This window comes from Penicillium chrysogenum, assembly GCF_028827035.1.
Source record: "Penicillium chrysogenum strain IBT 35668 chromosome Unknown utg000002l_segment0_segment0, whole genome shotgun sequence".
In the NCBI taxonomy this organism is placed as follows: Eukaryota; Fungi; Ascomycota; class Eurotiomycetes; order Eurotiales; family Aspergillaceae; genus Penicillium; species Penicillium chrysogenum.
In genome coordinates, this window is record NW_026622750.1 from 6,528,406 (window position 1) to 6,543,383 (window position 14,978).

At 47.6% G+C, this 14,978-nt stretch overlaps 8 protein-coding genes across 8 annotated transcripts; all 8 read left to right on the forward strand.

The window, feature by feature from the left end:
- Positions 1–4,488: 4,488 nt before the first annotated feature.
- On the forward strand, positions 4,489–4,749 carry N7489_005703 (uncharacterized protein; the record flags this gene model as incomplete). The annotated part of the gene is made up of 1 exon (XM_056711455.1): positions 4,489–4,749. The coding sequence occupies one exon, from the start codon at positions 4,489–4,491 to the stop codon at positions 4,747–4,749; it is 261 nt and encodes an 86-aa protein (XP_056569876.1).
- Positions 4,750–5,013: 264 nt separating this feature from the next.
- N7489_005704 (uncharacterized protein) lies at positions 5,014–5,385 on the forward strand (the record flags this gene model as incomplete). Its single annotated transcript, XM_056711456.1, has 2 exons — positions 5,014–5,069; positions 5,136–5,385. 2 exons carry the CDS (start codon positions 5,014–5,016, stop codon positions 5,383–5,385), a joined length of 306 nt encoding a protein of 101 aa, XP_056569877.1.
- A 214-nt stretch (positions 5,386–5,599) lies between these two features.
- Positions 5,600–6,621, forward strand: N7489_005705 (uncharacterized protein; the record flags this gene model as incomplete). Its single annotated transcript, XM_056711457.1, has 4 exons — positions 5,600–5,676; positions 5,809–5,919; positions 6,411–6,436; positions 6,479–6,621. The coding sequence occupies 4 exons, from the start codon at positions 5,600–5,602 to the stop codon at positions 6,619–6,621; spliced, it is 357 nt and encodes a 118-aa protein (XP_056569878.1).
- A 63-nt stretch (positions 6,622–6,684) lies between these two features.
- N7489_005706 (uncharacterized protein) lies at positions 6,685–7,227 on the forward strand (the record flags this gene model as incomplete). Its single annotated transcript, XM_056711458.1, has 4 exons — positions 6,685–6,732; positions 6,834–6,866; positions 6,922–7,095; positions 7,129–7,227. The coding sequence occupies 4 exons, from the start codon at positions 6,685–6,687 to the stop codon at positions 7,225–7,227; spliced, it is 354 nt and encodes a 117-aa protein (XP_056569879.1).
- A 3,482-nt stretch (positions 7,228–10,709) lies between these two features.
- N7489_005707 (uncharacterized protein) lies at positions 10,710–11,124 on the forward strand (the record flags this gene model as incomplete). The annotated part of the gene is made up of 2 exons (XM_056711459.1): positions 10,710–10,854; positions 11,033–11,124. The coding sequence occupies 2 exons, from the start codon at positions 10,710–10,712 to the stop codon at positions 11,122–11,124; spliced, it is 237 nt and encodes a 78-aa protein (XP_056569880.1).
- A 2,166-nt stretch (positions 11,125–13,290) lies between these two features.
- Positions 13,291–13,530, forward strand: N7489_005708 (uncharacterized protein; the record flags this gene model as incomplete). The annotated part of the gene is made up of 1 exon (XM_056711460.1): positions 13,291–13,530. One exon carries the CDS (start codon positions 13,291–13,293, stop codon positions 13,528–13,530), a length of 240 nt encoding a protein of 79 aa, XP_056569881.1.
- Positions 13,531–13,623: 93 nt separating this feature from the next.
- N7489_005709 (uncharacterized protein) lies at positions 13,624–14,211 on the forward strand (the record flags this gene model as incomplete). The annotated part of the gene is made up of 2 exons (XM_056711461.1): positions 13,624–13,718; positions 13,983–14,211. 2 exons carry the CDS (start codon positions 13,624–13,626, stop codon positions 14,209–14,211), a joined length of 324 nt encoding a protein of 107 aa, XP_056569882.1.
- A 220-nt stretch (positions 14,212–14,431) lies between these two features.
- On the forward strand, positions 14,432–14,902 carry N7489_005710 (uncharacterized protein; the record flags this gene model as incomplete). The annotated part of the gene is made up of 1 exon (XM_056711462.1): positions 14,432–14,902. The coding sequence occupies one exon, from the start codon at positions 14,432–14,434 to the stop codon at positions 14,900–14,902; it is 471 nt and encodes a 156-aa protein (XP_056569883.1).
- Positions 14,903–14,978: the final 76 nt, after the last annotated feature.

The window sequence follows — 14,978 nt, forward strand, 5'->3', positions numbered from 1 at the left end:
CCCATTCCGTCTTGGAATTCCGTTCCTATAGACGTGACAGACTAAAAGCTGACGCTATACAGGTCTCGAGCCTAACGAACTCCCATGGATTACTGGTAAACATCTTAGCATTCTCGCAAGAATTCGATCTCGTGGAATTACAACAGCATCCACCAGCAAGGGATAGAGGGCCGCAAAATCTCACCTCACGAGAGGGTCGGTCTGTGGGTTGGTGAGGGTCGTGATGGGCCTATCGGCGATGGAATGCCAGAACACCAGTTTTGAATCCTCTGTCAACTGAAAAGGTCGCCCCCAATAATGCGGACAAGTGGTGGAAGCACATGGCGCAAATATCTGCTAATGGCACATGGCATCATATGGAACCCAGGGCCACATTGCAAAAGTATTGCCATCCGATGTTAGACCGAATCGGTCCCCAGACTGGTTAGTCACAACCAAGCACAATTCTAACAAGAATCGTTCTGACGGGAGAGTCTATAGGACCCAGATAAATTCCCAGAGACAGCCATAATTGCAGCTACCCAGCTTTGGCATCCACCTTGCGTCCAAACTCCCATTCCGAGAGCACACTGGACAGCGCCCCGACTATCTACGGCGACCAAGTCCAATACATTGTCTGCTCAAATTCATAATTCGTTGACGACCCAGCGGACAGATGGATGATGATCCCATGGTACATGAGCGAAAGAAACGAATTAAACGAAGATAGTCTGAGAAGTGCATGGCAGTGCTTAACACAACTTGGAGGGACGTCACCCCGGTCCGAAGCATTGCAATCGATTCCAAGTATTGGCTTAAGACACAACGAAACGAGGGATGAACTGAGGCATACAAAACACAACCGTGTCCCACGAATACCATCAATACCATCCATCACACTGCTTCTTCCCCACTTCAAGAGGCTTGACTGTAATGTGATACACGCAACACCACTAACACATGCCCCGTGGAGCCAGCCAAAAGACCCACCGGCTGCATACCCTGCCGCAACAACTTCAACCCATGCGATACGGACACGGGTGACATCCAGCACAAGTCCACCGAGCCGTCACCCCAGCTAATGTATTATATGTAGGGCCAATTCGCAAGCATGGCAGCTCACAACAAAACCATCTCTACCCTGAAGTCTTTCCCGCCGCTTCGATGTTTTACAAAGTTGTTGCTAGTCCCGCCCGGGTCCTCACTGCCGTGCCCTAGCATGCTATGATATGGTGCGTTTCGCCTGTCTACACCACCACAATGTTTTGGCTCTTTTATTGGTTATTATATTACCAAGACCACGTGCGTCGAACTATCAGCACACATATCACAACCTGTACCCCGCTCATTGTGTCGTCCCAACTCGATGCGGACGTGCGTGACTTATCCCTTCATGCCGGTGTTCTTTGCTTCCTTTCTTTTTCATATATCTGGATACTTCGACGGAGAGTGAACGACGGGCATGGTATTGACAGATGTCACAGATCACACAACTAACCCCCCTCCCCCAATGTAGTTAGCCGGTGGACATGCGTCATAAATATACAATATTATCTTCTCCTTGCATTTGGATAGTATCAGTCTGTTCATTGGGTATCCGCATGTTCATGTTATACCAGTCGAGCTCTCGACATTACTGGGATAGATTCCCATCTAGCTTCTCTACTGCTTGAAGAATCAATGAATTCGGCAATCAGTTTCAAACTTATAGTGATGGTCTCGATGACGACACAAGGATGCTAGAAGTGAATGAATCTCTAACAAGCGTCCCAAATATCACAGGCAATCCTGCTCTCTTCCTCGTCGTCGGACTGTAAGGCCATCACTTGCTCGATCAGCACTTGCATCCGTGTCTCCAAGACCCATAGCAAGTTGTAAGGGGGAAGTTGTCGTAGTACGAGTTTTCGATTATCATTAGGACAATGTCCATAATGTAGTTGGCTTCTCTCAGTAGCTTCGCGCGAACGCGGGCTCGTGCCTCTCTAAGCCCTCGGTGCTGCGAGAGCAGCTCCAACTGGTCCTCGCGTAAGGTCGGGATAGCGTGTTCCGCCACTTCATTCTTATTAGTCTTACAGTCGAAAATAGTTGCAAATGCAGCATTGAAGGCAGGTGGTCGACTCACTTCTGTTGTTGGAGGTTTCGATAGAAGGGTTCGTAATTGAATGCAACGCTATCTGTATAACGAATCTTTATTAGCTTTTGCTTTCTTTGTGGTCTAGCCTTCGTGAAATGGATCGGACCTTGCTGGGTATGCTGAATGGGTTGCAAATGAGAGAGTGGGAAGAGACGGAAGAAAAAGAGCAGGGATGTAAGAGAGATAAGTTTGAATAGTAATTGCTACGAGGGAAGGACCGTTTTCACTTTTCACAAAGAGTGAGCCACTGTCAGCTCAAGAAGGAGGTGCTAAAGGTGGTGAACCTAACCCATACTTGCGTAGCGAAAATCCAATATCGTTGCCAGCATATTGAGGAATTCAAAGCTATATAGATGTAGTAGTGCGCCATGTATAGACTAATCCGCACTTTATATTTGATAGAGCTCTAGTGAAGGATAATCTTAACCAGGAGTAAGAGTGAACTGAAATTGATCAGATGTGACTATTATGATACCTTCCTTATCAACCTAGTCGGTAAACCAACTGGGAATTGCCTAAATGTGCATATTAGGTACATATCTAGGTAGCGATAATGACACGACAATTCAGGTTCGGCTTTACTTTCATACCTTACAATTTCTCATAGACACACATATCTTCATGTTCTATCACGGAGGTGCGAGAGCAGCTACACTTGCTCATTCCGTAGAGTTGACATGTCCGATTAGCTGCTTCCTTTCGTTAGCCTCATAGTCAAAGCACATTTAAATAAAGCACCAAGGGGAAGGGGTGAAGCTTACTGGTCTTCGAATGTCCGTCGATGGTTGATTGGACTTTGGTATGACTTGGGAGGATAATTAGTCTTCGTTAGCTTCCACTGTATTATGGATCTCGCTCATCGTTGAGTACGAGTACCTTAAAAGGCTTTAGTAGAGGAATTGCAAAGGAAAGAGTTGGAAAAGAAAGAAGAAAAAGAAGAGACAATCTCCAGTTATCGTTTAAAATAGTAAGTGCTACAAGGGAAAGCGCATTTTCACGTTCCCATAAGGAAGGGGCACTGTAAGCTCAAGAAGGGGGAGCTAAGGGTGAATGAGCCTCACCCACACACTCGGGTAGTAGGAGTACCCGTATCCACGGGTCGTTCCGGCACCTTGACGTATGCAAAGCTTATGGGGTAAACGCGCATAGGTCGTCCTCAAGAGGATGGAATCCGATCTGACAAAGCTCACAGTTCATTTCTTCCTTCCATAGATAGACATAACCTCGTAGTCCAAATAGGGCTTGATTCAGTATGCATACCCACCGGCATTCGTCTCCTTCCACGTCTGCGTACTCGCAGCTAGTAGGCTCATATATGTTGTCTGCATCTCCGCGAGAAGCATTGAGATAGAAAGAAGTCAAATGAACCTGGCTCCATCATGTTGCGGCCAACGTAAAGACAATCTTGTTCATACATTTGGCAACGACGGGAGTGTAGGTTTCACTATATAGGCACCTGGGCGCACTAGTATAATATGTATAAAGACATTCCGTACAGTAATCTGTCCTTTATGTTGAATAGACAGACAGGGAAGGATAATCTCAGCTAAAAGTAAGACCGATGTGAAAGTTCAACCAGATGTGGCTCTAACTCTTGTCCACCACGTATCAATATGGTCACAAACCTTTGAAGCCAGCTGACGAGTAGCGACGACCAACTGACAATGCTTGCACTCATTGTACCTACCTAGGTAGTGTGTCCCTTCTCATGATCATGCACTGGTCGGTATATCCCTGAGAAAACCTTTCCTACCACGGGCGCCGCTCACAAATCTACATGAGGATTTCTTATACACGATGGGAAACTCAGCCAGACCAGATCGTCACCAAAAGGCACGGGTTCAAAACATTCTATAAGTACCACTATCGTGTGGCTCCTTTGGGTTCCGTGCAGGTGCAAGCAATACTTCTATTCTATGTCGGAATGTTCCTTCTAGATTTGTCAGTGGCCTATATATTTAGTGATGTTGAATCTCCCCTGGAATAATTCATTCTCACTTTTTGTTGAGATAGCCTTTCCATTGCTCTTTCCTCAGCGTGGCGGCCGCGCCTGGCTCGCGGAAATCGCGCTTTCACTCGTAGCAATTACTATTTAAAGTGACCTCTGAGAACCCTCTCTTCTCTTCCTTCTCCTTCTCACTCTCTCATTTTAAAATTTTCTTCCAAATTTTCACTTCCAAGGTATGACCCATGCAATGATTAGCGAGCTCTACCATGAAACAAAAGCTGACAGAGACTAGTAGATCTAACTCAGAAAACGTCCAAAAGTGAGATAACCCCTGTTTTATTAACGTGCATCATTACCCGTGCTTAAACATGAAGCTAACAAAGTGGAAGTGACTAACAACCGCATTCCCACCATTGGCGACTGGGAAATGGACTTCCTGACTCGCCTCCGAATACGGAGGGACCACCGTGAGCACGATCGAGCTCAAATTTTCATTGAAGTTAGAGATATTACGAACATGGCCCAGCATACCATGGCCACCGCCCACCCACAAAACCTCCAGGCCCACCATACGTTATTTGCCCTACAGCAACGCCTTGTGACCTTACGCGCGGAATTCCTAGAATTGGACTGGCTCGAGGAATATGATATGGAACTTGAGCGATCTATCTTCGCGCGGGCTCGTTAATTGGTCCCTATGGGAACCTTTAAGTCTCTAGCGATGCTAGGTCGAATTCCATAAATGACACGAATTATTTGGGATATAAAATACTCGGAGTTGATATCTCTATTATCATATCCTATACCATAGCCACGGCTCACCTATAGCACGTTGCCGCTTATAATATAGCCTACCGATATAAAATGATCTCTAGGGATGTCCCTTCTCTTTCTCCTTCTCTCATTTCCAATCTTACAACCCATCTCATAACCTATCTCACTTCTTCAAAGTATGATTCATCCAACGATTAGCGAGATCTACCATAAAGCAAAAGCTAACAGAGACTAGTTAGACACGCCATATCAAAGTGAGACACACTACGTTCTCTAAAAACCAAGCTAACAAAAGAGAAGTGGCGAACAACCGCAATATCCCCACTGTCGGCGAGTGGGAGTTAGACCTCCTCACTCGTCTCTGAGTCCAGCGGGAGGAACGGGAATAGGGCCGAGGACAAATACTGTCAGAATTCGGCCTCCTAATCGGCATGACCCAGGCAATTATAGCCACAGCCCACCCACAGGATGTGGTTGCTCAGAATATGCTCTGGGAGCTACATGGCCGAGCGGAAATCTTGCGAATGGAGTGGATTGGACTCGATCATGATGAAAAAAAATGAGCGGTTACTGGAGCAAGGAATCTGGGCGCGCTGTCGCTAATCATCTACTTTCTGTCGCTAATTGTCTACTTTCCCAATGAAATAACAATTTGGATACGAAATCCTCCGAGTTCACATTGCTTTGATCGTATCCTATAGCATAGCCACGGCTCACCTACAGGACGTTGCTGCTCATAATATGCCTTGGCCTACCGATATAAAATGGTCTCTAGGGATCTCTCTTCTGTTTCTCCTCCTTCTCCCACAACCTGTTTTACTCCCTATTTCACTCCCTTAAAGTATGATCCATCCAACGATTAGCAAGATCTACCATAAAGCAAAAGCTAATAGAGACTAACTAGACACGCTAAACCAAAGTGAGATACACTCCGTTCTCTCTTACCTACGCTTTAAAACCAAGCTAACAAAAGGGAAGTGGCGAGTAACCGCAACATCTCCACTATCGGCGAGTGGGAGCTAGACCTCCTCACTCGTCTCCGAGTCCAGAGGGAGCAACGGGAACACGCCCGAGAACAAATCCTGTTAGATTGGCCTCGAACAAGATGAGGAAAACGACCTGTTACTGGAGCGGGGTATCTGGGCACGCTGTCGTTAATTGTCTCCCTTACCTTCGTATAAATGAAGCAACAATTTGGGATACGGAATCCTCCCAGTTCACATTTCTTTGATCGTACCCTCTGTTTCGCCTTCTCTCATACGTTATTCCTGGTCTTAGGTGACGATAGGCTTTGGCCTACCGATCCAAATAATCTCTAGGGGTTCGTTCTTCTTCTCCTTTTCCTTCTCGCTCTCTTATTTTAATCTTTTCTACCAATTTCACTTCTAAGGTATGACCCATGCAATGATTAGCGAGCTCTACCATGAAACAAAGCTGACAGAGACAAGTAGATCCAACCCACAAATCATTTAGAAGTGAGATAACCCTATTTTATCAATATACATTCTTCCCTATGCTTGAATATAAAGCTAACAAAGTGGAAGTGGCATGTAACTAACGTATTCCCACCATTAGCGAGTGGGAGATGGACTTCTTGACTCGTCTGCGAATCCGGAGAGACTAACGGGATCACGATCGAGCAGACATTTTTGCCGAGGCCAATGAAATTATCAACATGGTCCAGGGGATTATGGCCACCGCCCACCCCCAAAACGTCCAGGCGCAGAATATGCTATTTGCGCTACAACAGCGCCTACTGAGCTTGCGCCGGGATTCCTTGAACTAGACTGGGTGGAATATGATATGGAACTTGAGCGCTCTATCTTTGCGCGGGCTCGTTGATACAATCATGAAGCAGCAGTACGACTGGCGCTATAAACCAATCTCCTTTTCCAAGGTGACTACGTTTCCTTGCGTCTTGCCCAGGGCGCCGACCCGGGGAACCGTGAACTCTCCTAGTGATGCTAGGTAGACTCTAATCAACGACACAAATTATAGTCACGGCTCAACTATAGCACGTCACCGCTCAAGGTATGCTGTGGACACTATATCACCGTATGGGAATCTTGCGCATAGAATGGATTAGACTGTATCACGACGGACAACACGATCTAGCATTGGCGGTTGGGAGATTGACTTCCTGGCTCGCCTCAGAATACGGAGGGGCCGACATGACCACGATCGAGCAGAGATCTTAATAGAGCTCAATGAGATTACCAACGTGGCTCAGCACATTATGGTCGCCGCCCACCCCCAAAACGTCCAGGCGCATTATATGCTTTTCGCGCTATAGCAACGCCTCCTGATCTTGTGCGGGGAGGTCCTGGAATTGGAAAGGCTCGAGGACTTCGATATGGAACTTGAGCGTTCTATTTGGGCGCGGGCTCGTTGATTGGCGCGCTGGGTTTAGCACGCTCGAAGTTCGCCAAGCGACCCGACCTTATTCCGTCAGACCAATAGAACCAAATAAAGGAGGAGCCTTACAGTAAGGCCGTCACTCTCACTTTCGCCAACGACGACGACATCATGACACTTAGCACCTGCATCGATGTTCACCTTTCTTTGATCGTATCCTCTGTTTTGCCTTCTTATATACGTTATTCCTACTCTTAGGTGAGGATAGACCTTGGCCTACCGATCCTAAATAACCCATAAGGTTTCTCTCTTCTTTTTCTTCTCTTACTCACTCTCTCAACGATCCGCAAGCTCTATCATAAAATAAATACTAATAGAGTCTAGGTAGATCCGACTTACAGGACGACGAAGTGAGATAAACTCCGCCCCCCCTTAGTTTAAGGAAAAGTGTGAGGAATACGACATGGCACTTGATTGGGCTTCGCGGTAACCCGGGAACCTTCTACATCCTCCCACGAATCTGATAAAGATACCCCGACCCGCTAGCCGCATCCGACTTACAGCCGGAAGCAACCAGCCTCACATTGGGTGCGATCTTCACCCGCAAGTCATCCGTCGATATGCCTAGACGCGTGGTCCGCTAGTACTGGTGCCAGATTTTATCTACGACTGCGAAACACAGAATCCAATCGGGACCGCGTGGTTCAGACCACCGTCACATGACAATTCTACTTGGTGACGCCGATCGGGGTACAGCTGGCCATCTCACCCAGCTAGCGACTTGGGCACTTACCACGTGGAATGTGCAGATAAAACCAACAAAGTCAATCACAAAGTCTACATCGTGCCACGGTCGTACTTCCAGAAATACGGCGTGCCGATCAACTAGAACAAAGGACATAATGGTTGAGGAGGAAGAACCTGAGCTGAAGTGATAGTTTCTGGATATTTCTAACCGATGACCTGGAGATGAGGAATGTTCAGCCGCTGGCCCTACCGCACCACCTCTTCACCACATTAGCTCTTATTGAACAGGCATTTGGTCACTCGCGACCCACCGAAGCTAGTACTCGGTGGTTTATTGACTCTGTCACCCTCAACGCGTACATGACTGCCACTTCGAAGCTCACGAATGTACAGCCATTGAATGTTCAATGTGAGAGGATCTATTCTTTCGGCCCGGAAGCAACTGTCAGCAACTAGTCAGATCACTGTTTCTAGTAGTTACTAGGTTCCGTACTAGGCTTTTCCTAGTTTCCAAGTCAATACAAATACCATCAATTATCAGATACGATCCTACTACTAGTACTATTATATAGTCCGTACTATCCGTACTATCCGTACTATCTTTACCAACTTTACTATCCATACTATAGGGCTTGACTATATTAGTAACTTCTAGTAACTCCTAGAGGTAGCGGTTAGCATTCTGAATCATAAGAAGCTATTGTTATCACTCGTTCTCTGTACATGTACTATTAGGTGACCTGCAGAACAGGATTTCACATCTGCACGAAGGACAAACCTGCAGGTATTCATCAGGTTAAACATTATTGTCAGATTTAAGTGATATATCATCAGGCGGAGCAAGGATCCCCATTTGAATGATATTTTCTATCAAGTTTATAACGAATATCCCCTTAGCTTCAATTATGGCGGCGTATACGTCTCCATCCAACTCGTGTCCCTAGTGTGCCAGGCATGAATGCGTTGCGAATGTTGGATTATGGCCATGGCTACCATATGATTATTGGTTGGGAACCTTGGTCTTACCTTTTCAACGCGGCAGTTCTGCCGAATAAGTGCCATTTCGTATTCACTTCAGGAATTTTCTATTCTTATTCCTTTGGCATTCACCATCACCTCGCCTGCTACTCAACCCCCCAAGGTACGGTTCCTGCTCATATTAGCAAAAATGTTTACGCGCTCAAGGAGTTAACGAAACGAGTTGTTCTTAGGACTTACAGCTACCTCATGATCACCTCGCCTATCCCCAGACCGCCATGATAGTCGACTAATGCAGAGACAGATGAATAGGCTCACCCACTCGATGATAACCGAATCGAGGTTTTTCATTTTGTGGGCTGAACGTCACTTCCACAATCTCAATACTAGAAATACCTATCCATATCAACCCAATGCCATTGATGTTCCGTTTCCAATCACCTTCAACTGTCGTTCGAATCTCAAAGCTAACGAGAATAAAGCGACCGCTGATAGGCCTATCCCAAAGCCCTGCGATGAGCAACTTGAACTTCAAATACGAGCCCGACTGCCCAGCACCGCACGAGTGGACGCTCGTCCCATGATATTCGCGGAGGCATGTGGAATTATGGATATGGCTAGGACGATGGTCTCTCTCTCCCGCTCAAACAAATCCTCTGCAGGGCATGTCTCCTGTGTATTGGAGTGATATGTGCGTCTGCTGGTAAGACCAATGTCAGAGATTAGTGGTATAATTCTCAGGATTCCCACATGGCTGATAGTCTGGGGCACCTGGTTAGCGTGTGCATGCACAGGAGGGTCCCTAGAGGTGAATATAATTATAGTGACTTAGTGACCTCAAATCCATCTGCACGGTGGCTGGTCATTGAGCCCATCTTGCTCTGTGTCTTAAATGCTCAAAGCATAGATCAAGGTACGTTAGACCATGTTCAGAAGGCCATGGGGATACAAGGGATATGGATTGTTGATGTGGACACATTCACTCAGCAAAAATGCCACATTGTGGGATGTCCTGGCGCGCTTCCAGCAACGGGGCAATTCGACATACCTAAATAGGTTCTTGTTACGGATCTTCTTCTTCGATGTTCCCGGGAAGGGTTCTAAGGCTTCCCCTTCCCGAGGTCTCGATCCAGACTGCCATAACAACCCACCAGGTACGACTTTACCACCATGACCGTCTATGTCTGATTTAACACAAGGATTAACCCAAACCCCACAGTGATGTTGACTATGCGGCTGAACCTGGCCATACTCACCTTCCTATATTGTGGTCACACCGCGCTCCTTCCTCGTGACCATGCCGCGATGGAAGTCTTTCCCCGATTTCCCCCAATTCAACTATGGGACTCATTATATCGACTACATGGATCAGGTGAGACTCCATCGTCTATGCTATGATCTTCCCAGGAAGCAACTAACACGCGCAAATTTGTTTTAGGAATGAGGTGACTGTCTCGGGCAACATCACCATCGTTCCTATACACACCACCGATGTGCTGTTCGAACCACGCACCACAAACATGGAGCCGAGAACGAGGGGGTTACAAACGACCAATTCCGTTGCCGTAAGGAGTAGGTCGGCACTGTCTCAACCCGAGAATTTCCCACACCTACTCTTTTCATTCTTAGACTTGCCTACGGTCGCTTCAACTTCCCCCCTTCGAGCAATCCCTCTTCTCCGAGTTAGCGCCGCGAGAACAAGTTCAATTTCCCTACATGAACTCGTTTTCCGCGGTCTGCTGCAACAATGGCCAGACTTACAGCACTTGTCGAAGCTACACACAATCAACGAAAATGGTGAAGAGCTGTGATTCAATTCAATGGCGTTATACGGCTACGAGTCTGCGATCGATGCAGAATCCTGCAAGAGACGCGAAGCCTTTGAACACGGATAAGGCTCTGGTTCTTGCGCACCATTGGCTATACTGGTGTGCTTCCGGTATGCTCGTCTTCTAGCCAGTGAAACTGCAGCTGGCGTGGTCATCCGGCAAAAGATTCTAGAGCCGTTGCACCGACAAGGATTTACAAGCTGCTAGAGTCTTGCTAGAGTCTTGCTTGCTAAGGTATGTCATATTCATTCTAGCTAGCAATAATCGAATATGTGCTAACTGGTCCAGGAATATGCCAAATCTGCGGTCTGCTGAGTGATCGCCACGGACTTCGTCCTCAATATGCCATGGTCCCTCGGCATACGCCCGGTGATATTTGATCGGGAGCCACATTCTCCACCAAACTTTAGAAGCACCTGGAGATATCATTGACGCGCCCGAAAAGAAAGACAGAACCAGATCCCCCTTAAGCGAAGCAGTTAGACTACCGGGCAGTCCATGGTTATTCTTGTTCGACTTCGTCCACCTCAGATGAATCATTCGCGGAGAACGGCGTACATCACTTGCTATATGAGTGAATTCCAGCCCCCAACCGTACGATAACTTCGAAAATACCTTACCACTAGGAAGAAAGAAGTAGCTAATGAAGACTGGTCTTTTTGCAGGTTGAACCTGACTCGCACTTCGCTATTCGCCGAATACTACACATCCATCGGAAGTTATGGACAGTGAGACATTTCCCCTCCCATTGTGCTCCCTCCGTTCGACAAAGGATATTTTGTTGAAGTGGAGTTTTTCATGGGATCCAACATGGTCGCAGGTCGATATACCACGATGGATAGCCATATAGTGGGCTCCGAGACCCCGGGATCCTGTTCGGGAACCGCGAAGACAGGGCCATGCTTGTCCCTCGCGGTTGGGCAATATTCGGTAGGCGAAAGGCCCGGCCCGCATGGAGGACAATAGCGGGATTTGTCACACAGCCATCTCGTTCTTTTGCACCCTACGGTGTGCCTTCCTGAGCTGATTCCGGAACTAAATGGCAGGTTCAAACGCAGCTGGGAATAGAGACGCAGTTTCGCAAAGCCACTGAACATCTGGAGCGTGTACAACCTTGGAAGCTTTCAATGACTACTTAGGAGCAATTCAAAACACAACACCGCCAAAGGGAAGTGCATTAGGGATTTTCTAGCTTCCCTATGAGTAACAGCATCGTGTGCACTAGGCCGTGGAATAGAAGAGGGCCTATAGCAGCAATAAGGAGCTTATAAATTCCTCACTTTTAGGTAGTTTCTTCTAGGTAGTCTATACGATATACATAATATAGATAGTGACTGGAACCCGGCTTGGGTGCAATTACCCTTTGACTTTAGGAAGGTTATTGCAGTGTAGCCTCAGGTTCGCTTCACTTATTACTAGGGGATAAGTTCCCCTTCCCGCCTAGAGAAATCGTACCATATCTAGACGGAGCGGGCCGTCAAACGCGTCGTTCCCAAGGCCAACATTGCATATCCAATAAATAGTCACCAACTAGTAGGCATCGCCAAACATCACTTGGCTTTCTGGTTCTTGCTCAGTCCATCGCTATCTCATTCCGCTATCAAATATAACTCTCACGTCCACTATATTTAATTATCTCTATCCTCACGGTAAATGGGCTTCGTACTATATATCTGCAACAAATTCCCTCCAACCAGTTAGATACACCCAGTTCCTAGAGCTACATCGAATGCCAATCTAACAAATTCAAAGTGGCCGAACCCCAGCCGATTCCAGTCTCCCGCGATGAATACGTGGATCATGGTTCGAGCCTCCCAGAGAGAGGAAGCACGTCCGAATTGAAGGGTTCGTGGCACGAGCCATTGCCGCACTTGAAGCCGCACTGGCTAACATTCCATATTCGGACATTATACGAGAGCTTTGGGGGCGACGCTGGGAGCGTCTGCCCCTTCGCCTGTTACGTCGAATAGACGAGGACCAAGCAGAAGATGAGAAATTGGAGCGCGATCTTTGGCAGCAGATCACTTGAATGTGCACACAATATAAAGAAGGTCTGGGGTACACAATTCTGTTACACCATCTGCCGTTATTCATTCATATATCCTTCTCTTGTCATATTTCATTAGTACCTTGAAGTTTGGAAATGACTCATTTACGTGAAACTAACAACTTCAAAGTGGCTGGGCCCTTCGCATTTCGACCTTGGGGGTGCCTAACGATGGCAGGCTGCAAGATCTAGGACGACTGCACCTCCGGGCCCCCGCGAGAAGACGCACGTATTAGTGTCATGGAATTCACTACCCGTAATCGCACCTTCGTCGTGGGGAAAAAGTCGGTTCACTGGTATTTAACATCACTTCTCACTTTCTCTCACTTTCTTCCTCTTTTACTTCTTTCAACCTCCGCCTTACCCATCTAACAACCAAAAGAGTCACTAAGGTATGGCCAGTCTATCATTTGACCAAGATTTGCAATGAGACAATAAGCTGACACTAGCTATTCTACAACAGGACTGTCCTATCGAGTTCTTTGAGCAATCTCCGAACATGCCACCCAATCGGAACCCAATGCGCTTCTACTTTGGATCTCTGTTCATCGATGGACGAGAAATTCAGGAGCCGTCATGGAGACCTCGACCAGAATTCGTCGAGAAGGATCATAAGCATGAATCTTACGTCGATTACTCACAATACATGAGACGATATCCTCCTCCAGAACAATTTGGTCAGAGAGTGAACGTTCAGGAAGCATGCTGTCTCTACCGGCAGTACGGCGATACACTCTGATCCCGCGTTTCAAACCAAGCTAACACGTACAAAGTGGCCGACACTCGGCCTATCCCGTCGCCAAGCGACGAACAACTAAAAGAGCTCGAAAAGATGAACGAGCGGGCACGTCGCCGCGTTCGCGACATTGAGATAATCCATCGGGAGATTGAACGCCTTGTGGACGAGAAGGCAGCTATGACAGCCTTGTTAGCTTTGGGGATCCAATGGATTTGCATGGGGATCCCATCAACTTGGATGGAACGCCCGTTAAACCCTGTACTATCGACCAGTTACAGTTCCCCTTCTGACCGAGTTACCCGTGGCGACTCGCGTCAAGTCTTTTATCATTGGTGACCAACGCAGGGAAATCCTAACCCACGATCTTCAAACCTACTATTAAACCGATCAAACCATCTCCAACTGGTAGGACAGACCCTGTTCCCGACCGTACTTCCAAACCAAGCTAATAGGCACCAAGTGGCTGATCTTAGGTCAATTCCAGTGATCACCAATGGCCAGCTCGAAGAGCTGGCTGATCTACAGTCCAGGGCAATTCAGCGTGAAGTCGCACGCGTTAGGATTGAGGAGACCATTGCGTGTGCTATTGCCGATCTCGATGCGGCAATGTCAGGTATCCCGGACTCCAGCGCGTTCCTCGCACGATGGAGGGGACGGTGGAGTCGTCTTCGTCTGAGATAGCTACGGCGCATCGAGGAAAAAGAGGCGGGAGACGAAGAGTATGAGCGTGGGCTGTGGGGCCGGATTGGCCAAATGTGAGATAAATGCCTGTCTCCCGCCGAGAAAGCCGCTAGTACCATTCAATTATGTCGAGCATTTTTACGAGTCCCTTTTGGCAAGACCAGATCCCCTACTGCTGAACATCGACGGTAAGGCAGGGACTGGAAAGTCCCACCTGATCATGCTCCTATCCGCCACTCTTACTCGGATAGCCAGAGAGGCTGGCGTCCGCACCCCTATCCTGTGTGCAGCCCTAACAGGGGTTGCCGCATTCAATGTTATGGGCAGGACGTTACATTCATTGTTCCGCCTCCCGCTTAAGCTCACAGGTGAGCACGTGTCCCCACGTACCGACACCCTCAAGGCCATACAGGAGGTCTTCCATGACATCCGCTACCTCATTATCAACGAGAAGTCCATGGTCGGGCTTGACATGCTCTTGTGGATCGAGCAGCGGTGTCGGGAGATCTTCCCCCGCTCCCGGGACCGCTACTTTGGTGGTCTTAATGTCCTCCTTGTGGGTGACTTTTTCCAGCTCCCTCCTGTCCGCCAGAAACCCCTTTTCTCCGACTTGGCCACCCCCAAGCCCCGTGACCTGCATGCTAAGGCTTTCTATACGGCCTTGACCGGACTATCGAGCTTGATACTGTGATGCGCCAGCAGGGCACCGACGATATCAGCGTCCATGATGAATCCATCAACCAATTTATGTTTATCTCCCATTAGTA